Below are 26255 nucleotides of genomic sequence, written 5' to 3'. Positions count from 1 at the left end.
TCTCAGAGCTTGAGCTCCAACCCAATCCCAAATGTCTACAGTGCAATTTTATAGCCCCCCAGCCCAAGCCAGCTGACACAAGCCAACCACAGGTTTAATTGCAGCATAAACATACCCTAAAATTACAATCAGAAATTGGACAAGCATAAATATATAGACAAAAGTAATAGCAAACTAACATATATGCAACATGTATGGTATACAGAACTTCTTAGTTGCATTTCACCTGATCACCCCCAGTTACTTTAATTTCCCCAAATCTTTCAGCCCTCTGTCCACATGTCATAACTGGTCTAAGATACCATCCTTTCACCCTCCCCATCCCACAGAAAGAGGGGCAGGAGCATTCTGGCTGTTTGTCTTATCCCTGCCCTCTTCATTGACAGGATGAGGAGCAATTCTCCCATCTGGACTTTGAGGGGTGGGGCAGGTGGTCCACATGGCTGGTCCTTTCCACCTTAGTATGCTTTTGTAAGTGTTAGAAATTTTTGTACACTTTCTAAAATATTAGTAGCATTGGTGCAGGGGAACTACTAAAGATAATTTCATGTCCTATTTATGAATATTCAAGTTTCTTAAGAAAGAATAATAGCAGAAGTCACGATAACATATTTTGCATTTTGTTGCAGGCCTTGGAGAGTGAGTTTGTTTCATGCCAGCTTCACCAATGGATCGATCTAATTTTTGGCTACAAACAGCAAGGGCCAGAGGCTGTCCGATCCCTGAATGTATTCTACTACTTAACCTATGAAGGAGCAGTCAATCTGAGTTCAATAACTGATCCTGTATTGAGAGAGGTAAGCCTCCAAATATGGAAAGGGAAAACCTTTGTTAAACACTGTCATACTCAGAATGTAATGGATTCTGTTCTGCCTAAGTGCAGCAATAAATCTTCATCGCTCTAGCTTTGTGACTTTGGTTGGCACAGGCCAGTGGGAAACCCAGTCTGATGACTCTGTCACTGAGGCATACAAAATTAGTGGACATTTCTGCAAATGTTGGCCTTAATCTCTCCCTGTCCAAGTTTCACACACATTGAATGATGAGGTAAAAATAAATGTTGAACAACTGTTTAATTTGCCGGGTACTTTCCATCCTACTGTCCATTCATTGGCTGGGTACTGAATGAGGCAAGAGACTTGTAAAAAAAAAAAAGTAATATGAATAATCTTAATTCTGTCTGTTCCTAATTTTTGAGTGCTCAACTTTGCAACTTTAAAAACTTTCTTTTATCATATTTTAACGTACTATTGCATATATACAGAATACTGTACAGTTATATTCACCATTATTTTTATTTGGCCTTGCCAGGATGTCAAATTAAAATTAAAGTGTAGTGCATTTGTTGATAGAAAAAGACAAAATACTAAATCCTTAAAATCTTTGGTGATACTATCATATATCAGTGTAGTAGAAGTCTTGTATCCAGGGGCAACAGCTCCATTAGGAAAAAGCTATTTTCTAAAATATTCCTTAGAACTCCTGCCAAATATTACTTTGTGGGCTCTCAGGAAACAAAGAGTATGGCTTTTGTTAAAAAGTATAAAGTGGTTCATGATAGGTTTTGCTTCCTCTATTCAGAGCTGTAAACTAGAACCAAATATAGTTATAATTATTGTAATTATAGAATAAATGTGACAGTTTATCATATGTTTTAAAATAAAATATTTATCACTGAGAACAGATTATTACCAATATTCAGTTAACATAGTTTTATTTAAAAGCATGGCTCGATATATGCCACAAAGAAGCAAATGAAGAAACATTTAAACTATGAAATTTTCACTTCACAGATGTGAGGTTTGATGTTCATTGTATAATTGTAGACTTATTTTGTTGCTTTCTATTTGTTGAAAAAGATACTAGGGTGGAGACTGGTAGTCATTTCAATCAGTAAATATTCTTCCATGTAGCCCTGTTGCCCCTCAAGCTGCACATACAGACAGTCTGAGCTCCGGCATGAATTTGTCTAAGATGATCATGAAGCTGACTTATATGGGTCTGAAAGCTGATGGAAACATAAAAAGATTTTTCTGTGCTGTGTCTTTGAGCTAAAATCCAGACATCTTAGGGAAAGATATAGTATAAAATTAGGGTCTAGTAAAGTAGAGACTGGAGCATTTGGCCTGTGGGAAAAATTTATTAGCACCTGCATTTGAAACACCTATTCTCTGAGTAGATACAGCCATATATTTCATGTAGATGTGTGTGCATCCAGCGCACCAGAGCCAGGAAACTTTCCCTAGTACCTATAGGGGTGGCACTCATGCCCTGTGGCCTTAGTCCCCCTCCCTGAGCCATATAAGAGCATTGTCTCCCTGACCTCCTCAGTTTCTTCTCATTGCCGGTGGCTAGAGTCGGAGCTCTGTGTGGTGCCTTCACCTCACGCTTTCGGTCTCAGTTTTCTGAGAACTTATCCTGTATATGGTAGTAGTAGTACTTTAGATTTAGTTTTAGTGTTAGAGTAGTTGGCTGCCCTGTGTGGTGCCCTCACCTGGGTTCAAGCACTGTATGTTGTGGAGGGGCATTCTCCACAGTGACCGCCATATAAAGGTTCTTGTTGTGCCTCAGCGAGGGACACCTTAAAGAGTGGTACTCCACCTGCAAGTCATCCACAAAGAGGACTCAGATGGCAAGAAACTTGTGGTTGAAGCAGCACCTTCTGGAGCAGGCTGTGAGGCCTGCTTCAGCATTGAGGCCCTTGTCTGATCGGTGGTCGCCTTCAGATCCAGCAAGTGATGCTGTTTTATGCTTGCGTTCTGGTGTTTCCCCTAAGAGGAAGACTGGTTATTCATCATCTTCTGGTGCAGTGAGGAAAAGGACCCATAAAACGAGTTGGGACCATTCCAGGGCTTGGAGAAACTCTTCCTCATCTTTTAAGAGGAGTGTTGACCGGCATAGTACTCCCTGCGGCACCCACGATGGAGCATGTCTGTCCACCCGCTCCCTGTACCACACCAAATACAGTGACAGCCCGTACCATCAATTCTGATTCTGACCACAATGCATGTGTTGAGTCTGGTACTAATGACATTGGCACTGGCATTGACGGTCTCCAAGCCAACGCCTCTTCTAGTGCCAGGTGGAAGTAGGTCTCATTTGGTACCACTTGTGCTGATTCCCATTTCTCTTCAGCATCGAGGCCACAAGTTGTTTGCCTCATCGGGGCTGGTTCCCCCATTGTCACAAAAGGACCTCCTGGACTTCTCAAGATCCAGGTCAGGATTGTCCTTTCCCTTCTTGTTAGATAGACACTAGAGAGTGCCCTCAGATCACCATCAGTACCGAGAATGGCATCTGTCCTGCAGTCAGGATAAGGGCTCTGGGCCTAGTACCTTTTGGCCACCAAAGCCTTATCTGTATGTCCAGTGGCCTCCTTGGGATGCTTCTCGACCTGCTCTAGAACGAGATCACCAGTCCTGGTGGTGACTCCCATTCGCAAACCATCTTTGCCGCATGCGACCACTGAGCCCATTCCCTCTGGACCTCGAGGGTTATTCCAACTGGATCCTGTGATGCAAGACCAGGACCAATCATTAGCACAGCAAACCACCACCTCATACTCTTCAGACAACTCTACCATGTGGGAATCCTTTTTTCCCCCTTTTAAGGCATATTAGGACCTTCTGAGGCATATGGCTGCTTCCTTAGGTATGCAGGCATAACTCCTGCAGGAAAATACACATAGCTGCTGGATATTCTCCAATCATCAACTCTAGGAGGAATAGCCCTGCCGATAAATGAAGCTCTGTTGGAGCCTGCAAAGGCCGTCTGGAACACCTCAGCTTCATTGTACCCTATGGTGAAGTGTTCAGAGAAATGGTACTTCATTCCCATGTGAGGGTATGAGGGTTTCGGCTCCTACCTGGCCCCCAACTTGCTGGTGGTAACTGCAGCAAATGACAGGGCTGGGCAGGGCAGGTGTAAATTCACACCCAAGAACAAAGAGTCCAAGAGGATGGACTTGGTGGGGAGAAAGATTTATACCTCCTCTTCCCTGCAAATTCACATCATGAACCAGCAGGTGTTGCTCTACAAGTATGACTTTGTCAGGTGGACAGTCTTGTCTAAGTTCACAGAGAAGTTGCCAAAACCCTCGCGTTAAGAGTTTATGGCATTCATTGGAGAAGTATGTGTGATGGCCAAGACTTCCTTGCAGGCAGCTCTGGATGAGGTGGATGCCTCAGCCAGATTTATGGCATAGGCTGTGACCATGAGAAAGGCCTTACGACTTCAGGACTCAGGCATTGTGTCCCATGTGCAGCAGATCACTGAGGACTTACTGTTTGATGGTCAGGTCTTGCCATACAGTTCCTCTGCATTTCTCCTCCCAAACCCACCCCACCCCCCAACACCACCACAACACGTCCCTTTTCAGGGAATTCTCTCAGAAGACACTGCTCCTTGAGAAGGTTCAGTCTCTACTGGCTTGGAGGCCAAAGAGGAGGTTCCTCTGCAGCATCAGTATTTCCTGGTCCCCAAGCCCGAGTTATATGACCTGTCCTCCACTTCTGCAATTTCAACAAATACATCAGTTATGTGAAATTCCATAAGGTTACCCTGCCAACTCCCTACCTTGAATCACAATGACTGGTTTACTGCCCTGGACCTGCAGGATGCTTATTTCCATATAGCAATCCTCCCAAGCCACAGGAGGTTCCTCACATTTGTCATAGCTGGCCAGCACTACCAGTATGTTGTACTGCCTTTCAGCATGTCTTCTCCTTCTCAGCTTCTGCTCTTCAATAACAGCGTACCTCAGAAAGAAGGGAATTCATATCTTTCCATATCTGGACTCTGGGTTACTGAGGGGCAAGTCCAGAGGCAAAGTCCTACCTCATGTTCACTTCACACTATGCCTACTTGATCATCTAGGTCTCATCAAAAATAGCACAAAATTAACATTGCTTCCAACTCAAAGAAGCAAGTTAATTGGGGCCCGATAGATTCTGTGAGTTTGAGAGTGTTTCTGTTGACCAAGCGATTCCAGGTGATTAATCACTTATGTCTGGAGCGACAGTCTGAACCCTCAGCCACAGCCCAAGTATGACTGAGGTTGCTAGGCCATATGGCTGCATGGACACAGGTATTCCAAAATGCCAGGCTGCGCCTTTGAGTCTGGACTGAGACCCCACTGGGAGCAAAACAACCACCATTTCTTGTTCCCTCTCACGGCGGACAGGTTGATTGATGGAATGGCCCAAACTCCAAAAATGGACCACAAGACTCTGCACTTCAGAGACCACTCATGATTCACAGAGAAATTTCTGCTGAAGTGATCTGCCAGGTGATTCTGGATCCCAAGTAAGGGAACAGCCACAGGGGTAATGTTTTCCCTGATGCAAAACTGCCAGAGCCTGATCAGATCCTGACTTTGGAGTGTGCACATTCCTTGACCGATGCTTTCCACCTGAGGTGGGAGTTGGCATTCCTGTGTGCTTTTTCTCCAATTCCAATCATCCTGTAGGTCATTCTCAAACTGAAATTGGACTATGCCAACCTCATTCTCATTGCTCCAGTGTGGTCAAGACAACGCTGGTTTTCCAACCTTTTTGTGTTATCAGTTCAGTCTCCCATATCCCTTCCTTCAGCCCAAACTCCTGACTCAGCATCACAATCAGGTTTTTGCACTCAGCTGCCTGCATCTCACAGCATGGATGCTGCATGGATAGATGAGGAGGAGGAACAATGTTTGGCAGTGGTCCAGCAGGTCTTGCTTAATAGTAGGAAGTCCTCCACCAGGGCAGTCTGTTCACCCAAATGAAAGCGGTTCTTGGTATGGTTATTAGCATGATGAGTTCAACCGAGTCTGGCTTGTATCCAGGACATCTTGGAGTACGTGTTACACCTTTAGTCTGCTGATCTTGCACTTAGTTCAGTAAGAGTCCACCTGCTGGTGATTTTGGCATTTCATTGACCCATCCAAAGGAAATCAGTGTTTTCAAACTCCATTGCAGTGAGCTTCTTGAAAGGAGTCACTCATCTGCACCCACCGGTAAAAGAGTTGTTTCCTTTAAGGGGCTTTAATAGTGTATTAGCCACTATTATGGGACCTCCATTCGAGCCTCTGGCAACTTCTTCTTTCTCCCTTCTGTGTTAGAAAACTGCCATCGTTGTGGCGATCATGTCTGTGAGGAGAATGTGTGAGTCACAGACTTGGACGGTAGAGCCTCCTTATGCATAATTTTCCAAAGACAACGTAACCCTGCAGCCGCACCCTAACTGCTTGTCTGAAGTGATTTCACAGTTATAGGTCTACCAGTGTTCTTCCCTAAGCTGCATTCAACCCCAGAGAAGCAGCATCTTCACACATGTGATGTCAGGCAATGATTGGCTTTTTGTCTGGAAAGAAGTAAACTTTTCCGTTCCTCATCTTGTCTGTTTCTTTCATATGAAAACCGAATGAAGGGTCAAGCAGTCTCTTCACAGACAGTCTCCAGGTGAGCAACTTCCTGTATCATGACAGCATACAAAGTGGTCCGGGCTATGCCTCCACAATGGGTATGAGCTCATTCCACAAGAGCTTATGCCACATCAATGGCATTTTTAAGTGACATGCCTGTATTGGACATTTGCAGGGATGCCACTTGTTCTTCTGTGCATACTTTTACAAACCACTATGCCATTACGGCTGTGTCCAGTTCAGATGCAAACTCTGGTAAGGCATTTGTTCTTCCAGATGGCATGCAGACGTGTATTCCATGATTCTCCCTCCATCTCATCTGCATCAGAGTCTGTACTTGTGACGTTCTGCGTGAAGGAACTGAGGAGGTCAGGGCAGTGCTGAATTTATATGGCCAGGGGAGGAGCTGTGGATCCAGGGCATGAGTGCCACACCTATGGGTACCGCTAAGCAAAGTTCTCTGGCTCTGGTGAGCTGAGCATGCACCCACCTATATGGAATATATGTCTGCATCAAATCTCAAAGAACAACAGTTTCAGGTAAGTAACCATTTTTTTAGGTGAGGTAATGGACAGTATTATCTTCACTGTACATTGTCTAGGAAACACCCCCTGGGAAGACTGTTTATCATACCTGAAGTACTAGAAAGATTAAAATGTGAGGTGGAAAACAACCACAAATGCTTGGAACTATTTGTATTGAATTTTTACTGAGTGTTTATTGTGGCTAGTTTTGTGTTATACTGAATCTGTGCAATATAGCTTTCAGTATAAATGGGTCTTTGGATTTTTTTTTTAATTAAAAAAGAAAATACAGATTGTTTTTGTATTTTTGGTACATGTAACATGCTATAAATCTAACTTTTTACCATGTTTTTTTGTCTACCAAGATATTTCCCCCCCACAAAGCTAACATCCTGAATGGTTAATACATGTGGCAGAGAAAGCATAAAAATAATCTCTCTGTAAAAGGACATTAAATTATGGAAATAATAACCAAAGTAGGAGTAATCCGCATAAGAGCCTACAGCACATTAAACTTTTATGGAGTTTTTAATTTTTCAAGAACAGCTGCATTATCAATATAACCGTGATCTATGTTCACTTACGTTGTGGCCTGGAAAAATCATTTAGGAGTAAAGAAGTGAAAAATGTGGCCGTATCTCAGTTTAAACAGTGACATCCACTTTACTTAATACCTTTCTAAAGATTTTGCTCTTTGATTAACTCTGTTGAATTTGTACTATTCTTCTCTGTTCTCATTCTCCTGAGCCCGCCCCTCTTGTTTTTGAGTTACTCCATACTGTCTGCAGTATAGAACTGAGTGGTAAAAAAACAAAAGGGAGGAAAAGAGGAATTTGATCAGAACCACATTGATGAAGAGACTTCTGAGACTTTTTATCTAGGGGACAGTGCAAAGCAAGTATTATCTAGCAGTATTTGTTCCAAGCTTCATTGCTATTTGAGGTTTCCTCCACTGCAGCATTTTCCTTTCATATTTTTCAGCTGAGGACAAGATATTCCTTCTGATATATATTTATTTAGTGTAATATATAATCTCTGTATTACACTATATTATATATAGGTGTGTATTTTATAATAAAAAATAGGTCAAGGTTGATCATTTGTGGTATGTGTTATCAGTAGACGTGCAAAGTGAAGTCTAGTGTCATTGCCGATGGTAAGTTATTCTGTCTACTCATGAATGAATATTAAAGTAATGAGAAATCAGATAGTGTGTGTATCTATGTGCATAATCATTCTATATCATGTGTTAAATGAATTTATCATGTACCTTTGACAACCACACCTTCTGCCTGCCAAGTAATATATCTCCCCGAGGACTTACATAACATGCCCAGCCTCTGAGCTTCTTCAGTCAGCTGTTGGTTTTTTTCCCTTTAATCATCTTGCCTAAGAAATTTTTTTTTCTTTTTTCCCCAAAGTTGCCACAGCCAGATGACCAAGATGGACAGATATCCAATCTGGACCATTGGTGGATTTTGTAAATATAAAAAAATGCCATAAATGTAATCCAATTTTTCATTACAGATCTAGAATCAAGAGTTTGAAACCATTACAGCAGGGAGATTCCCAGCTTCCTGGTGGGCATAGTGCTCCCTTGTAGTTTTGAAGGGGTTCAAGATATTGAACTTTAAATCATGACAAATGTAGGTAGGAAAGGTATTTTAGGTTACAGACTTAAAAGAACTAGAAGCTTATGCGTACTCAGAAACGTACAACTTACTAAGAGTTAATGATCTCATGGAAATAGTAGATGTTTATTTAAACCATGGAAATATCTCTAGATATATTGTGTGTCAGAATATACATACCAACATCTATGCCTCATCAGTAACTAAAATGTAAGCCTTATGGTCTATCCTCACTTGTATGCAGTCTGTGTATTGGTGACCTGGCTCATCAGGAGGCCACACACACGATAATAGTGGGAGGAACTGAGGAGGAGAGGAGTTTAGGTTAATACAAAATTTCCTTAGAACTCCTAAGCTGCTCCAACTGACACCATTATTTTAACAGCCAGTCAGGTTACATATATTACGAGAAGGAAGCATTGGTCTAGGAGGAAAACCTACCTGATTAAAACCATATTTTAACATTCTTGTTTACAATTAAAAATGTAGAACTTTTACATCTCTTCACACTGCTGTGAACAATTTTTCCTGCCATTCTTTCTTCCTATGGGAATAAGGGAAACGAAGTATTTTGAAAGGCTCTGACTGCTGTAATAGAAATTCTTAAACTAAAATGCAAACCATGGGCCACATGTTACCTTCTGGCAGATAAATCCAAGGGAATGAAAAACATGCATAATTTCAAGGCAAATCTCTGGTTGGGGTTGGACAAGAGGGAGAATTTGAGCCAGTGCAGGGGGAAAAGGGGCCACAGCCAGGAAAACCAAATGAATCTACTGGCATATCATTGCATACCTTACCCTGTCCTTCTAAGGGACAGTGCTCCACCACCTAACTCTTTGTACCAACAGTGCCATTAACTAATCCTTGTGTTTGCACATCTCTCTCAGAGAGGACACAGGTGCACAGGGAAATTACTGCTGAGTCAACTAGCAGTAACCACCAACTAGCAGATAGATCTGCATTGGGAAATCTATAATCTGCTAATGGGGTTATGTTGCATTTAATGCCTGTTGTTGGCCCTGTCTTAAGAACCTCGTGTAGATCTGTGGAGCCCCAGATCCATATATTTGTTGAGAAAGGGCTTCCTTAGTCACTGGATGCAAGAAGCAGTTTGCTGCAGTGGTGCAGCTAGCCTCCTTCCACCGATTTGGTGAGTTTTCTGCACTGTTTCCTTGCTTCTTATCACAAGTGCTATTCTGTGCCCATAATGTTTGTACAAGAATGAAAAATTATAAGTGATTGAGTCCTTGCAAGCAGGCAACTGATCAGTGGAGTTTCGATATTTGCTGATTTGTACCAAGGAGTATGAGATGATCATGAAATATTACCTCAGAGGGTATGTTTACACTGCACTTAAAAACCTGTGGTTGGCCCGTGCCAGCTGACCCAGGCTAAGAATCTGTTTAATTGCAGTGTAGACATTCAGACTTGGGCTCTAGGACCCTGCAAGATGGGATGGTTCCAGAGCTGAGGCTGTGGCCTGAGTCCAAATGTCTACATGGCAGTTAAACAGTCCCTTCCCCAACCCCAGGATAGGTGGCATGGGCTAGTCACAGGTATCTAATTGCAGTGTCGACATACCCTAAGTCACCTTTAAGAGTGTGGCTGAAATAGTGTTATTACATCTGATATTTCTGGGGGGCGGAAATCAGCTAAAAACACCCCAAAAGTTGTGGAGTTGGACTACTAACATTCAAACAAACCCCATCTGTCCAACATAGGTAATATGTTGTTTGAGAATGATGCAAGATCAAAGGGGCTTTTATTAAATATGATACAGCAGTTAGAGAGGGGAAATAACAAAGATTGCTTTCTTTCCCTTCCCAAGTTAGAGCACTAATATAAACATTAATAATAACTGTACAAATACAATGTAGGACTCTGACTAATATGATAATGCTAGGTCACACTTTTACTTCAAAACCCCCAAGGGCTTAACAAGAAGGGATAATGATGTGATAGTGTATTGTGGAGAGAAGGATGAGAGAGCTAGCAGCTTGCAGACACTGAACTAGAGAAATATGGGCATAATTGTTTTTGATGCCTCTTCTAAAGCTTCAGGGGTTTGGGCCCATTTGGACAAGGCTAGGCAGCAGAGTTGGAACATTTTTAATAGTGGGGGTGCTGAAAGCCAGCCTCCTTACCCCTATCCACTCCGCCCCCTCCTGAGCTGAGGTCAGGACCACAGTCCCGGGTGCAGGGCCAGCAGCTGGGCAACAGGTGGTGCTGCAACACCCTTGCATCCCTAGTTCCTGTACGTATGGGCTAGGGAGTTTTAGTTCTTGTGTATTGGTACTGTTTCTTTTTGATTTAATTTCATCTCCTCTTGGTTTTCAAATACACATTGTTTTATTTAAGCTATTTTGGATCTTAGACTGTATAAGGGATATTCCACTACAGTTCATCCCAGAGAGAGAAGTAAAATTATCCTTCATCTCTGAGGAGATCTAACAGAGGGTGAATCTACATATAAGCCACACTCAGGGTTTTTGGTTAAAAGTCCTATTCTATGCATAACTAAGCTTGGGTCTACACTACAAGTTTAGGTTGAAATTAGCAGTGTTAGATCGATTTAACCCTGTGCCCATCCACACGACGAAGCCATTTTTGTCGACTTAAAGGGCTAATAAAATCGATTTCTATGCACCTCCCCGACCAGGGGATTAACTCTGAAATCGACATAGCTGGGTCAAATTTGGGGTAGTGTAGATGCAATTCGATGGTATTGGCCTCCGGGAGCTATCCCAGAGTGCTCCATTGTGACCACTCTGGGCAGCACTTTCAACTCAGATGCACTAGCCAGGTACACAGGAAAAGCCCCAAGAACTTTTGAATTTCATTTCCTGTTTGGCCAGCGTGGTGAGCTCATCAGCACAGGTGACCATGCAGTCCCAGAATCTCAAAAGAGCTCCAGCATGGACCGAATGGGAGGTATTGGATCTGATAGCTGTATCGGGAGACGAATCCATGCTATCAGAACTCCATTCCAAAAGGCGAAATGCCAAAATATTTGCAAAAATCTCCAAGGGCATCATGGATAGAGGCTACAACAGGGACCCGCAGCAGTGCTGCGTGAAAATTAAGGAGCTCAGGCAAGCCTACCAAAAAACCAAGGAGGCAAATGGCCACTCTGGGTCAGAGCCCCAGACATGCCGCTTCTATGATGAGCTGAATGCAATTCTAGGGGGGGTCCCTCCTACTCCCCCACCCCGTCCATGGACACATGCAAGGGGGAGTCTCATGCAATAGGCATGAGGATTTTGGGGACAAGGAAGATGAGGAGGAGGAGAATAGCGCACAGCGGGCAAGCAGAGAAACCATTCTCCCCGACAGCGAGGAACTGTTTATCATCCTGGAGCCAGTACCCACCCAACCCTCCCAAGGCGGGCTCCTGGACCATGAAGCCGGAGAAGGCACCTCTGGTGAGTGTACCTTTGTAAATATAATACATGCTTTAAAAGCAATCTTGTTTAATGATTAATTTGCCCTGAAGACTTGGGATGCATTCGCAGCCAGAACAACCCCTCCTTTTAAATGGCCAACCCAACGGGTGCTTGGTATGGGAAAGGAGGGCACTGCTGTTTGAAACCATTCCCACATGTTATGAAGGTTGAAGAAGCCAAAAGACTGTGGCTTACCATGGCTACCTGCAAGCCAAATTCTGTTGCTTGGCCCTGCGTGTGTGATCTTGCACACCAAACCGGCAGGCCCTCAATATAAGAGGCAGAATGTGACCTTGTACCGAAAGCACATGTGCAATGTAATAACAACTTGGTTCACCATGAAAGAGTCTACCCATTGTTCTCTAAAATGTCTCTTTTTAAATACTACTCTCCCTTTTTTTCCTCCTGCAGCTGCAAATGTTTCAACACTCCCCCTATCATCTCCATCCCAGAGGGTAGCGCAGATGATAAGGCGAAAAAAATTCACTCGCTATTAAATGTTCTCTGAGTTCATGCAGTCCTCCCACACTGAAAGAGCTCAGCAGAATGCTTGGAGGCAAATAATGTCAGAGTCCAGGAAAGCAGAAAATGAGCGCGAGGACAGGAGGGATGAACAAGAGGAGAGGTGGCGGGAGCAAGAGGAGAGGTGGCGGCAGCGTGATGAGAGGAGACAGGATGCAATGCTGAGGCTACTGGGGGATCAAACTGATATGCTCTGGCATATGGTTGAGGTGCAGGAAAGGCAGCAGGAGCACAGACTGCCGCTGCAGCTCCTGTGTAACCACCTGCCCTCCTCCCCAAGTTCCATAGCCTCTTCACCCAGATGCCCAAGAACATGGGGGTGGGGGGCTCTGGGCACCCAACCATTCCACCCCAGAGGACTACCCAAGCAACAGAAGGCTGGTATTCAATACGTTTTGAAGTGCAGTGTGGCCTTGTCCTTCCCTCCTCCCCTCATTCACCACCCCACCCATGCTTCCCTCCTCCCGCTCCCGGGCTACCTTGGCAGTTATCCCCCTATTTGTGTGTTTGAATTAATAAAGAATGCATAATTTTGAAACAACAATGACTTTATTGCCTCTGCAAGCAGTGATCAAAGGCGGGAGGGTGGTTGGCTTACCGGGAAGTAGAGTGAACCAAGGGGGCGGGTTTTCATCAAGGAGAAACAAACAGAACTGTCACATCGTAGCCTGGCTAGTCATGAAACTGGTTTTCAAAACTTCTCTGATGTGCAGCACACCCTGCTGTGCTCTTCTAATTGCCCTGGTGTCTGGCTGCATATAATCAGTGGCCAGGAGATTTGCGTCAACCTCCCACCCCACCATAAACATCTTCCCGTTATTCTCACAGATATTGTGGAGCACACAGCAAGCAGCAATAACAATGGGAATATTGGTTTCGCTGAGGTCTAACCGAGTCAGTAAACTGCACCAGTGCACTTTTAAACGTCCAAAGGCAGATTCTACCACCATTCTGCACTTGCTTGGCCTACAGTTGAACTGCTCCTTACTACTGTCCAGGGTGCCTGTGTGTGGCTTCATGACCCATGGCATTAAGGGGTAGTCTGGGTCCCCAAGGATAACTATAGGCATTTCAACATCCTCAACAGTTATTTTCTGGTCTGGAAAGTAAACCCCTTGCTGCAGCCATTCAGACAGACCAGAGTTCCTGAAGATGCGAATGTCATGTACCTTTCCCGGCCATCCCACACTGATGTTGGTGAAACGTCCCTTGTGATCCACCAGTGCTTGCAGCACCATTGAAAAGTACCTACCCCTTGCGGTTTATGTACTGGCTGCCTTGGTGCTCCGGTCCCAAGATAGAGGAACGCATATCCCTGTCGCCCCACCACAGTTAGGGAATCCCATTGCAGCAAAGCCATCCCCTATAACCTGCACATTTCCCAGAGTCACTACCCTTGATAGCAGCAGCTCAGTGATCGCATTGGCTACTTGGATCACAGCAGCCCCCGCAGTAGATCTGTCCACTCCAAATTGATTCCCGACTGACCGGTAGCTGTCTGGCATTGCAAGCTTCCACAGGGCTATCGCCACTCACTTCTGAACTGTGAGGGTTGCTCTCATCTTGGTATTCTTGCTCTTCAGGGCAGGGGAAACAAGTCACAAAGTTCTATGAAAGTGCCCTTACACATGCGAAAGTTTAGCAGCCACTGGGAATCATCCCAGACCTGCAACACTATGCGGTCCCACCAGTCTGTGCTTGTTTCCCGGGCCCAGAAATGGCATTCCACGGCATGAGCCTCCCCCATTGCCACCAGGATGGCCAAATTGCCAGGGCCCATACTTTGAGCGAAGTCTGTGTCCATGTCCTCATCACTCTCGTCACCGCGCTGCTGTCGCCTCCTCGCCTGCTTTTGCAGGTTCTGGTTCTGCACATACTGCAGGATAACGCGCGAGATGTTTACAATGCTCATAACTGCAGCGGTGATCTGAGCGGGGTCCATGCTTGCCATGGTGTGGCATCTGCAGAAGATCAGGAGAGCAGAGTTGCAGCGGAAGCGGTGGCTGAAGACCGATGCCACGAGACTACATATTTATAGAGAACGACAAGAGGACCTGCGAGGTGGATTCAGGAGAGCAGAGTTGCAGCGGAAGTGGTGGAGGACGACGGTTAGCACCGCATGCATTTCCCAAGGAAGAGCACATGTACCTGGGAGCCCATGACAGACAACATGGAGAAATTCACTATTGAGACAATAGCATCAGAGCAGAGTTGCAGTGGAATCGGTGTATGATGACAGTTAGCAGTCGTACTGCACCGTCTGCTGCTAGCAGCACCCAGGACACAATAGCGGCGGTGTCGCTGAGCTGAGCGGGCTGCACGCTTGCCGTGGTATGGCGTCTGCACGGAAAAAAGATGCGAAATGATTTTCTGCCGTTGCTTTCACGGAGGCAGCGGCGACTGACGACATGTACCCAAAACCACCCACAACAATGTTTTTGCCCCATCAGGGATTGGGAGCTTAACCCAGAATTCCAATGGGCGGTGGAGACTGCGGGAACTGTGGGATAGCTACCCACAGTGCACCGCTCCGTAAGTCAGTGCTAGCCACGGTAGTGATGACGCACTCCGCCGACTTAATGCGCTTAGGGTGGACATACGCAATCGACAGTATAAAATTGATTTCTAAAAATTTACTTCTATAATATCGACCTAATTTCATAGTGTAGACATACCCTAAGACTATATAAATCTTTATACTTATCAAAATGTCATGTAAATCATAGTAAACACAAGCAAAGTGGACTGAAAAACTGAATCTAAATGAGTAAAAACATAAAATCAATAACTCAAATTCTTTTCAGTAAAAAAAGTTTTCCTCTTTAGACTCAGGTGGTTCTATTGATTGTATTTCCTCCCTTGAATGAGACGACAATATTTTATACATGAAAGGTAATGGATAATAATAAGAGGTCCAACTTTCTACATACCATTGACTATTGGTATTGATTTTCTTACAGACTCAGAAGTTTCAAAAATCATGAATTATAATCATCAGAGGGAATCAATGTGGACAGAGTATTTGACATGTTTTTTGAATGTGCCTATTGTAATTGTATGTATAGAGAAAATAATTCTGGGTTTTTTACATCTTAAAAAGGAAGAAACTTGTGCCGCATCCATAATGAGTGGTGGCATTGAAATTTAGTCCTAGCTTAGGGTTCAGTATCCTCTGTGGGTAAATTTTATGCATCTTAGATCTTCCCCTTATAAGTGTAATTTTTATTTTTAAATATTTGCAGTTTGAGAGCCTTCTGTGCTTTCCAAAAGGAGCAGCAGCAGTGTTTAGTTTACATGACCCCAGTTTCATGACAGCAGTAGCAGATCTTGATATCTTATCCCAGGAAAAGCATTTTTGGCCTCCCTTTCGGTTACATTCATGGTGGGAGTTAATAGCATATTTCAGCTTTAACTCAGCTGGAGAACACAGCAGTGAATCTTTCACAAAGTATAAACACAATTTGTATTTATAGCATAGTTAATGTTAGCTAAATAGTTGGGAAAATGATCTGCATGTCTCTTTTCAGCAGGTGGGGCACAATCTTTGTTGTGGCTGCAGTGGGTTTTAAAAAATGGAATAAAGTCATTACACAACATTGTCATGGAATAGTAAATTTAGAAGTGGTGAATACAGTAAGCGAAGAATTCATGCAGACACAGTTCAAAGTATTATAGAAACAATCTTTGAAGCATCACTGGCCAGAAGTGTGCTGCACAGATGGTATATTTGACATAGTGCAGCACAGGAACTGTGTGTGAAAAGCCAAATAAATGTTAAGGATTAGTCTAGTTTTAATTGAAAACCAGCATTAAAAAAATTCCATAAAATGGTGCCAGATTTAAAAAGAATATAATCAAAACCAAACACATTGTTTTCATGACCAGCCAGAGACTGACTTGTCAACAGTGCTGTGTGCCGGACTCTGATCTCTTCCTCTGAAGCCTTGTGGAGAGCAGTCCTGTTACAGAGGTAATGATTTCATGGGTAGGATGGAGATGAATGATTTGCTGTACAAGTCCCTCTTGCTGGCCAGGCCACAAAGGAAAAGATTATTAGTCATGGTTGGTGGGTAAATGCTATTGTGATATCAAGTCAGGACTGAGAAGTACTAGGGGTGGGGAATCTTCCAGGTCAACTTTCAGTTGTGGCAATTGAAAAACATTTTCTTTAGAGCTTGTGAAATTTAGTTTTAAATGTAAAACTCTTATATTTAATTGAAAGATAAATATTTTTATTCTGGTAATGGGAGCATTACTTATGTAAGAACATAAGATATGCCCCATGATTTGGACACTTTTCCATCAGCTCTAGTATCTTGGCTCAGTCTGTGGCCAATATGTGGTGCTTCTGAGTAAACAGACCTAATGAACTTACGCAAGAGTGTACACTTGTGCCTGGGAGTTCATAGACTTTAAGGCCAGCAGGGACCATCATGATCATCGTCTGACCTCCTGCACGTGACAGGCCACAGAACCTCACACACCTAATCCTGCAGTAGACCCATAACCTCTGGCTGAGCTACTGAAGTCCACAAATGTTGATTTAAAAATTTCAAGTTACAGAGAATTCACCATGTACTGTAATTCAAACCAGCAAGTGGCCTGTACCCCATGCTGCAGAGGAAGGCGAAAAACTTCCAGGGTCTCTGCCATCTGACCTGGGGGAAAATTCCTTTCTGGCCCTGAACATGTCGGCAAGACCTGCCAGCCAGACACCTGGGAAAGAATTCACTGTAGTAACCCAGAGCCTTCCCCATCTAGTGTCTCATCTCTGGCCATTGGAGATGTTTGCTAACAGTAGTTGCAGATGGGCCGTACACCACTGGAAACAACATCATCATACCACGCCCTCCATAAACTTATCAAGCTCAGTCTTGAAGCCAGTTAGGTTTTTTGCCCCCGCTGCTCCCCTTGGAAGCCTGTTCCAGAACTTCATTCCTCCGATGGTTAGAACCGCCATCTAATTTCAAGCCTAAACTTGTTGATGGGCAGTTTATATCCATTTATGTATAAATGTACCAACATTTTCTTTTTTTTTTCTTGTACCAACATTGGTCCTTAACATTGACTTGCTTTCTGCAGGCAACATTGTTATATCATAAAGAATGAGATGTAGTTGCCTTTGACTTAACATCAGTAATAAAAACAACCCTTTGGACTCTGAGTATTCACTTTGTACTTCATTCTGTAGTTCATTTACCTTGGTTCTATTTTTCTATTATTGTCACCATCCAGCAGAAAAGAATGGTGTCCTTGTAGAACCAGCCTAGGAGGTCTGGTGTACAAGGATTTAAAATAATATCCCAACACTACTGCTCTACACTTGGGATTAGCACAGCTTTTGGAAAGTATGGAGCTCATGTAAATTAGCTCTTCAACTCTGAGTGCTTATTTTCTCAGCCCTGTGTAAAATTCAATGGGGGTAGAAATCTTCAGCCCAACCAATTCTCTCACCTCTTCCTGTTTGATCTGTTTTGTGGAACTATCAGTACAGGAGAGGGCTTCAGATCCCATAGGCTCTTCATATTTTCATTCCTGTCTGGCTGGTGAGTTTTAGATATTCACAATATATTTTTTGCCAGTTTTAAATAAGGCAATAACCCAGAATGTTGCCCACCTGTCCAAAAACTATGAATATATTCTAATTTCCCCCACTTTTTTCAACTGGCAGGAGTGATGAATATGGGATATCTTAGCCACATACTGCCTCTATCCCTAAAATCAAACACTGGGAGAGTTCTATGTAACATTAGACTGACTTCTTGTTATGTCAGCATTCTAGGGTTATTTTCATTTAGTTTAAAATGTGACCTAATCAAAATTAGTGTAAACTTTAAAAATAATAAATAATATAAACAATAAAATAATATTAAAATAATACAAATAATAAAACTTTAAGAAATAGTCATGACATTACATTACCTTTGTTTTGTATATTTTCCTTTTAAATTGTTCATTATGAATGAAAAAACCTAACTTATGAAGACTCTGGTTGTATGTGCATACCCAGTATTCGTTATTTTGTTTACAAAAGCAATAATATTTTAGTGCGGCAACCTATGGCACGCGAGCCGATTTTTAATGGCATGCTGCTACCTGCCGGGTCCCAGCCGCCGGCCCCACTCAGCCCACTGCCGAACCCAGGCTGGGACCCCAGCAGGCAGCAGCGTGCCATTCAAAATCCTGCCCGCTCCAGCCCACTCTTCTCTCTCCCCCACCCCCCCACCCCCCACGGGGGCAGGGTGAAGAAGCTTGGTCCTGCCGGCTGCTGCTGCAGGGCAGGAAGCTTTCCCCTCCCCAGCTTCTTCCCCAAGCATGCTGCGTTCCTGCCCCTCCTCCTCTCCCTCCCTGCCACCGATCAGCTGATGGCCCTTGCGAGGGAGGGGGAGAAGTGGAGCCGCAGTGTGCTCTCTGTTCCTGGGAGGAGGCGGAGAAGAGGTGGGGACGGGGCCTTGGGGAAGGGGGGTGGAATCAGGGCATATCCCCTCCAGCCCCCTGCCATGAGCCGCTCTGGCCTGACCCCTGCACCTCCCACACACTCCAGCCTCCTGCCCTGACCCCTGCACCCCCCCATGACCCCAGCCCGGACTCCAGCACCCCCCACACATACCCAGTCCCCCCATGCCCTGACTCCTGCACCCCCTCACACACCCCAGCCTCCTGCCCTGACCCCTGCACCCCCCCTGACTCCAGCACCCCCACACCCCATGCCCTGACTCCTGCACCCCCTTCACATGCCCCCAGCCCTCTGCCTTGATTCCTGCACCCTCCTTACACACCCGCAGCCCCCTGCCCTGACTCCTGCATCCCCCACACATACCCAGCCCCCCACACCCCATGCCCTGACTCTTGCACCCCCCACATTCCCACCCCCACCCTGAGCACCAAACAGGAGCGCTTGCACATCCCCCCATACACATTCCCACCTGCACCACTCACACCAAATAGGAGCTGCCCTGGTAAGTACTCCACACCCAAACCTCCTGCCCCAACCCTGAGCCCCTTCCCTCATTCTAGCTCCTGGCCAGACCCTACACGCCAACCTCCAGCCTGCTCCTTTACCCCCAGCCCTGTGCTCAGTGCACTCCCACCCTCAACTCAGTGCAGAGAGAGAGGAAGAGAATGGGTTAGAACCAGGGAGAAGGTAGGTACCCACTCTTATGTGGGCAGGGCTGGGATCCCAGACCTGCAGCAGGCTGAATGGGGCCGGCAGCCGGGACCCTGGCTGGCAGGAGCCAGCGGACGGAACCCCAGACCAGCAGTGGTCTGAACTGCTCAGCCCAATGCCGATCTGGGGTCCTGGCCGCCGGCCCCACTCAGCCCGCTGCCGGTCTGGGGTTCTGGCTGCCGGCCCCTTGCCAGCCGGGGTCCCGGCCACAGGCCCCGCTCAGCCTGCTGCTGGCCTAGGTGAATGGAACCTCAGGCTGGCAGCGGGCTGAGCGGGCCGGTGGCATAAGATCAGCATTTTAATTTAATTTTAAATGAAGCTTCTTAAACATTTTTAAAATCTTGTTTACTTTACATACAACAATAGTTTAGTTATATAATATATAGACTTATAGAGAGAGACCTTCTAAAAAACGTTAAAATGTATTACTGGTATGCGAAACCTTAGATTAAAGTGAATAAATGAAGACTTGGCATACCACTTCTCAAAGGTTGCCGACCCCTGTTTTAGTGCGTCAGGGAAGAACCTGTTTCTTGAGTGAGGACGTCACTCACACTGAAGATGTTTATCCCCATGCAGTTTCCATACTGGAAATCATACTGGGTGGAATCACAGTTTAGATGTATTTTATCAGATGATAAAAACAGTTAATTCAGGGCAGTGGAAAACTCTGTCCAACATTATAAAAAAAAAAATGACAGCTATCCAAATGTTTGCAATCAAGATGTTAAACTATCAAGTAATGTAGATGTGAGATTAAATAACTGTATTTCTCTATTTACCAAAATGTTTGACTTTTCATAGTTTGTTGTCTTTAGCTTTCACAGATTCTGAAAATTCTGAAACTGCAAGCTAATGGCTAGTATTTGTACCTACAGCTGTGTAGGAAGTGGAATTTCCAGTTTGTAGAAAATTCTGCTATTGCAACATATTTTTGTCCAAATCAGAATAAAAAATGGAACAAGAAACCAAAAGAAGCTCAAAAATAAAGTAAAATAATCCATAGATGGGGCAATGGCAACGAGATTTAGTGCACAGAATATGTAAATATTTGTGGGAATAGTGCAAACTATATTGTGAGATTAATGATTGCATTTTGACTTTTTATTTTATACTTTATAAAATAAAATTTCAGAACAAAGTCATTTCAAAACAAAAAATCAAAATGTTCCATTCTGATATGGTCAAATGTTTTTGACCTTCTGTTTTGACCTTATTGAAATGCTTCATTTCAGTTTTTTCGAAAGAAAAACAGAATGTTTAAATTTTAACAAATCAGCATCTTCTGATGAAAACATTTTCTCTTGGAAAAGTTTCAGCCAACTCTAGTTGTAATTAGACTCTGACAGTTCTTGGGATACACGGGACTGAGAGTCACCCCCCCGCCCCATCACTCTCTCCCTCCCCCTCCGCCCCCAGCCATAGGGAGACTTGCTGGTGGTTAAGTGGGTGTCAGCTCCCTGATACCACCAGCCTGTTAGCCACCCAAATAACCTTCTCTGGGCTATGCCAGCCCTTATATTGCCATTGCAAGTTAACATTAGGTGTATTGGAGTTCCTAAACCCCTTTGAAACATTCCGCTGTAGTATCCAGGCCTTTATCCACTGAACACTCACAGTAATACTAGGTTTGCTGGCTTCAAGGGAACAGTGCATACACCAGCTTTAATGATTCAACTCAGGATCATCTCCGTGTACAATACCACAGCACTGAGTTATATTTAGAGTGGAAACAACAATAAGTTTATTGTCAAAGGTTCAAGATTCAAGAAATAGTGAAAAAAGATAAAGGAACAACAGGGTTACCTATAAAACAAAATCATGATAAGAAAAGTAGAGACTAAACAGAGAGGCTAGTCTGTCTGAAGAACTTTATCACAACCCAAATATCCTTTGCAGCATTTCAAACAAGCCTTGTTGAGATTCTGTTTTCATGAATGTGCTGTGTGAATGAATGTGTGAAATGTGCTGTTCCTTTACTACTTAGGTGTAGGATAAAAGGGTGTCTTCTTTGCCTTCACCTTATGTTCTCCAAAGTTCGTTGTTCCTAAGAGTCAGGATGGCACACTCCCCTCTTCCCCCCCAACCCCTCTCTCACATTATTCTCTGTTGTGCTGCCTTCCTAGTGACTTCACATCCCCCCACTAATTTTGTATGTAAATGATTCCCCTTTGCGTTAATTTACAAAGCTTAATTTACATGTGGACCAATGGAGACAGATGATAAACATCTTTTGTATGGCAGAAACCTGTTGGTCAACGCTGCAATGATATGAGCTTTAGGAACATATTTTTAGTATACATGCATAACTCCTTATATAGTGTTTGTACATGCATTTCACGACAATATTATTGAACCAGTGAGATCCTGGCTTTTATTTAAGACCTCACATAATATTCTTTTGTGACCCAGAATTTACATATCAGGATATTCTTGTGATCCCATTGCCCGTTGGCATTGTGGGATTCTTAGGGTCACATAGATGTATCGTATTTAAGAAGCATTTTTTATTTTATTTTATTGAACCATTTAAAAGAGTGGTTTTCATTAAACTGAGTGATTAATGCTAGAAATTAGTATGGTCTTGGGGTTTCTTACCTGCACCAACTATGTTATGGATGGTGGTGTCCATTTTTTAAGAAGAGCAAAAGGTGTGACTGTTTTATATAGAGAGATATGGTGATCACTAATCTCCTGATGTAGTCTGCCCCACTCCCACAAATATTTACATTTTTGTGTGCACTAAATCTAGTCACTCTTGCCCCAGCTATTGGTTTTTTACTTAGTTTCTTTTGGTTTCTTGTGCCATTTTTTGTCAGTCTCTTTGAAGTACTACCAGACTCATTTTTCTAGTTCTACTTTTTTATCTGCTTATTTCCAGTAGCCAGAGATTTAGGTGTTTTGAATGAGCACATCAGTGTTCCAGACAGAGATACTGTTTGAAATTATCCATGAACCCAGTGCCTCTGAACATTATTGAGTGACATTTGTTTCTCTTGGTTGTGTCTGCTCTGACTAACTGGTTTCTTTCAGATTGGCAGCTGGGATTACACTGTAGTAGATGGACAGCTGCATGAACTGGAGATTGCAGTGAGGCTGTGCTAGGCCTCAGTTTAATATGCCTGGAATGTATAAGCTCAGCTTGGAGCAATTTACATGACCCTGATGGGGAAATCTATTCATATTTTCACAAACTGTGATTATTTCCTGTTTTACCTCAATGACTGCCATGTAATTACATACAATAGTCTACTAATAATTTGTCTAGCTAAAAATATATAACTTTCTGATATATGGTTGCTTTGTCACAGCAGACTTTTTAAAGTATTTTAAAGTATGCTTAGAGTGTTTTTTACAAGCTGCTAAGTACATCATAATACTTTTCTTTCCCCTTCAGTTACAACATATATGCTTATGTACAGCTCTTTGATACTAACAATACCAGGTATAAGAAAAAGCACCCAACAATGCAAAACTGTTTTGAAAAAAATTTAGGCCTCAATATTTAAGGGTTGAAAAATAATACACAATCAGTAAAGTTAGTAGTTTCCCAAGAGGCAAGTATAGAAACTTTTCTGAGCTAAGAGAAATAATTGGAGTTTCTATAAAAGCTTTATCCAAGGCAACATCAAGTATGTGGTGTGATTTGGTTGGGATTTAGTTTAGTTTAGTTTTTGTTTTTAGAATGTAAGGAATTTTGCTATAATCATTGTGGTCCATTTGACATTAGTTAGTTCTCATTTCTGCCTTTTGACAGTGGTTTCATATGTAATGTGGCTTGCACAGTTTTTTAAAAGCATTTTGCCCCCAATGCAGAATTTCAGCCATAGACTTTGGGCATTTGTAATATTTTAAATAAATGTATAGTTGTTTTATGAGAGTGTTGTTACCAATGAACTCTTAGAGGTTATCAGGAGGGTTTGAACATGGTTTCCACATCCAAGTACAGACCTCTATTATTTGAACTAAAATGGTAACTCGGTTACCTGGCATCAGTAGCAGGCTGTTATCTTCTATGTTGACTAGATACTGGAGGGAGGACATAACACATGCTTTATAAGAATGTCACAAAGCTATGGAGAATACAGTGTAACTCTTGATCTGTCATCATTTCCTTCCCCACCCCTTCCTTTTTTTCTGCTTGTTAGAGTTCTACGCCAAAATATGTAAATTCTGCATTCTTTTTAAAACAGCAGAATTGGATGAATAGTTAAGCTGTTCCAGGTAAAGGAATTGTGATTATTAAAATAAAAGGACTGAGCTACTAAAGTTACTAAAGACCAAGTAGAGTGTATCACCAGGGCCAGTACACAGCAAATATACGGCTTATTTCTGCCAATTATTGACAATTGTGGTCTGGTAGATTTGAGATCTAATAAGGGAGAGGACATTCTCTTCTTTAATCTTCAGCCTGTTTCCAGCACATTTATCAAATTGTTGTGAACCATGCTTGTTCTCCATGGTTAATGTTATCTAGATTGTAGTTCATGAGGAATTTAACTAAGACCCTTAACTTAGAACCTTTAAGTAACTATCTGATCAGAATGGTTTTTCAATCACTATTATCAAAGCTTGATTTTAATCATGGTCCCAAAGGGGAGCAAAGCTAGTCAGCCAGCCATTAGGCCACATAGTTTCACTGTCTGAATGGAAACCTCTCCAATATTCAGTGTTCTCTAGTGCTGTTAAGCAATATCTGGGTGGAAGGAAAGGAAAAGCAAGCAATCATAGTTGCATATTGCACAAGCCAATAGAAATCACTGAGGAACATGCACATAAACCTTTTTGAATATTCAATGACGAGGTAAGGGAGGCAAAAAGCCAAAGTAATTACTTTTGCAAGCACCGTTATATCCTGGGTATAAATGCTGGGTGGAAAGAGGAAGGATGAACCCAAAGCCTTTTCTGGACTTAACACATGCTTGATGTTATTTCACCTAGTTTTTCAAATGTTCGGCATTTAAATCCTACTGGCATAGTAGTAACTGAAAGTGCTTGCAGTTAGATATATAAAAGCACACTTTCAGAAAGTGGTCTCCAATTCTGCCTGTCAGTGCATTATCATATAATAATACTAATAGGAGTATAATTATTGTAATTGTGCATGCAAAATTCGGTGCACATTTTCACATGGACATGCTGTGCTGTTGGACTCATAGACAATTTGTTGCTATGTGTCTGAGTGTGCACTCTATGACTGATAAAACCCAACTCTTAACTTGATTCCGTAAGGGACTTTAAATTTGAAGATAATCTAATGTTATAACTTGCCTTTTCATTTGAAGGGCCTTCATCATTTTCATGATTTGAGTTTAAAACTTTAGAGCTGCTTGCATTCTTCCTCTCTTTCTCTGTATCCCTCCATTTCCCCCTCCACCCTCCTTCTCTCATATTCGGTTTTATAGTTTTCAGACATAAACATGAAAAAAGCAATTTTGACTTAGTTTCTGAGTGTTTCTGCAAAGAAAAGTAACAAACATCTGTTTTTACCTTAACTATATCCATGTGTTCAACCCCCACCCACTTCCCAAAATAATTTACAGCCCTACTTGGTTGGTACTGCATACTATTAAATTAACTTTTTTCCCAGTTAGATCAGGAAATGTGTCCAAAGACTGGAAATATCAGTGTTAAACAGTAGCCAAAAACTACATTTTAACCAAGCTAAGTCATCATTTGTTTTTCTCTTCTCTCTTCCTCTCTCTTAATTTTGCCAAAGAAAGAGGTGGGGGAGAAAAGAAAAGATTGTGAATATATAGCAAATGGTTACCATTATAAACAAATGGAATCCGTTGACTGATGAAATTTTGCTCATAATACTTGTGTTTATAAATTAATTTATAGGTTTTCTAATTAATGTGAAAAATCCTTTGTGATATAAAGTCGAAGTGGGTTGAGAGACGTATCATGTGGATTGTTGTAAAGGATTTGTATCACTTGTTTCACTTTATTACTACACGTTACAGCATCTGGAACAATTATGACCATACCTAAGTTATTTGTTATAGAAGATTAACAGGAAGAAGGCTATTTTGCTAAGATATTTGAGAAGCAGTGGAACAGAATATTGGACAATGCAATCTTTTACTTTGTTGTATGCAACATGTCTTCAGAGATAAAAATATGTAGTACTAACAGAATTTTTCAAACAAAGATTGTTTCTTTCCAGTTACATGACGCCTTGGAGAAAGTTTCACCATGCTAGCTACACAAATTTCATCTTACTTAATGAATAAATGATGGGAGCTTGATACTAATATCTCACAACGAAAGCTTTATCACTTAATAACACTCTAAAGCATCCTAAAATTATAACTGTGAAGATATTTTAAATTATCTATCATCATTTCCTTAAATTCTATTTACAATAGTTAATATCCATAATTATCCACATTACTGTATGCCATGGAGAGATTTAGCAAGAACACATATCCTCCTGCTGTCAACAGAGAAGAGGAAGTCATCGATCAGCATGACTAAAGTCATTATCAAAATTGCCCGGGAAAGTGAGGTTAGATGCTGAGCTGTAATTTGCTAGATCCAGAAGGTCAGGTGATGATT

At 42.7% G+C, this 26255-nt stretch overlaps 1 protein-coding gene across 1 annotated transcript in view; it reads left to right on the top strand.

Annotated features, from left to right (window-relative positions):
• The window catches only part of LRBA (LPS responsive beige-like anchor protein), a 558416-nt gene that overhangs the window by 481451 nt on the left and 50710 nt on the right, over nucleotides 1-26255 (top strand). The window contains exon 48 of the mRNA XM_074950978.1: nucleotides 630-797. Within this exon, the coding sequence (XP_074807079.1) occupies nucleotides 630-797 (168 nt within the window). The remainder of the gene's footprint in view (nucleotides 1-629; nucleotides 798-26255) is intronic.

This window comes from Natator depressus, chromosome 4, assembly GCF_965152275.1.
Source record: "Natator depressus isolate rNatDep1 chromosome 4, rNatDep2.hap1, whole genome shotgun sequence".
Lineage (NCBI taxonomy): Eukaryota > Metazoa > Chordata > Testudines > Cheloniidae > Natator > Natator depressus.
Note: the sequence above shows the minus strand (reverse complement) of the source record. Positions and strands in the feature narration are given on the sequence as shown.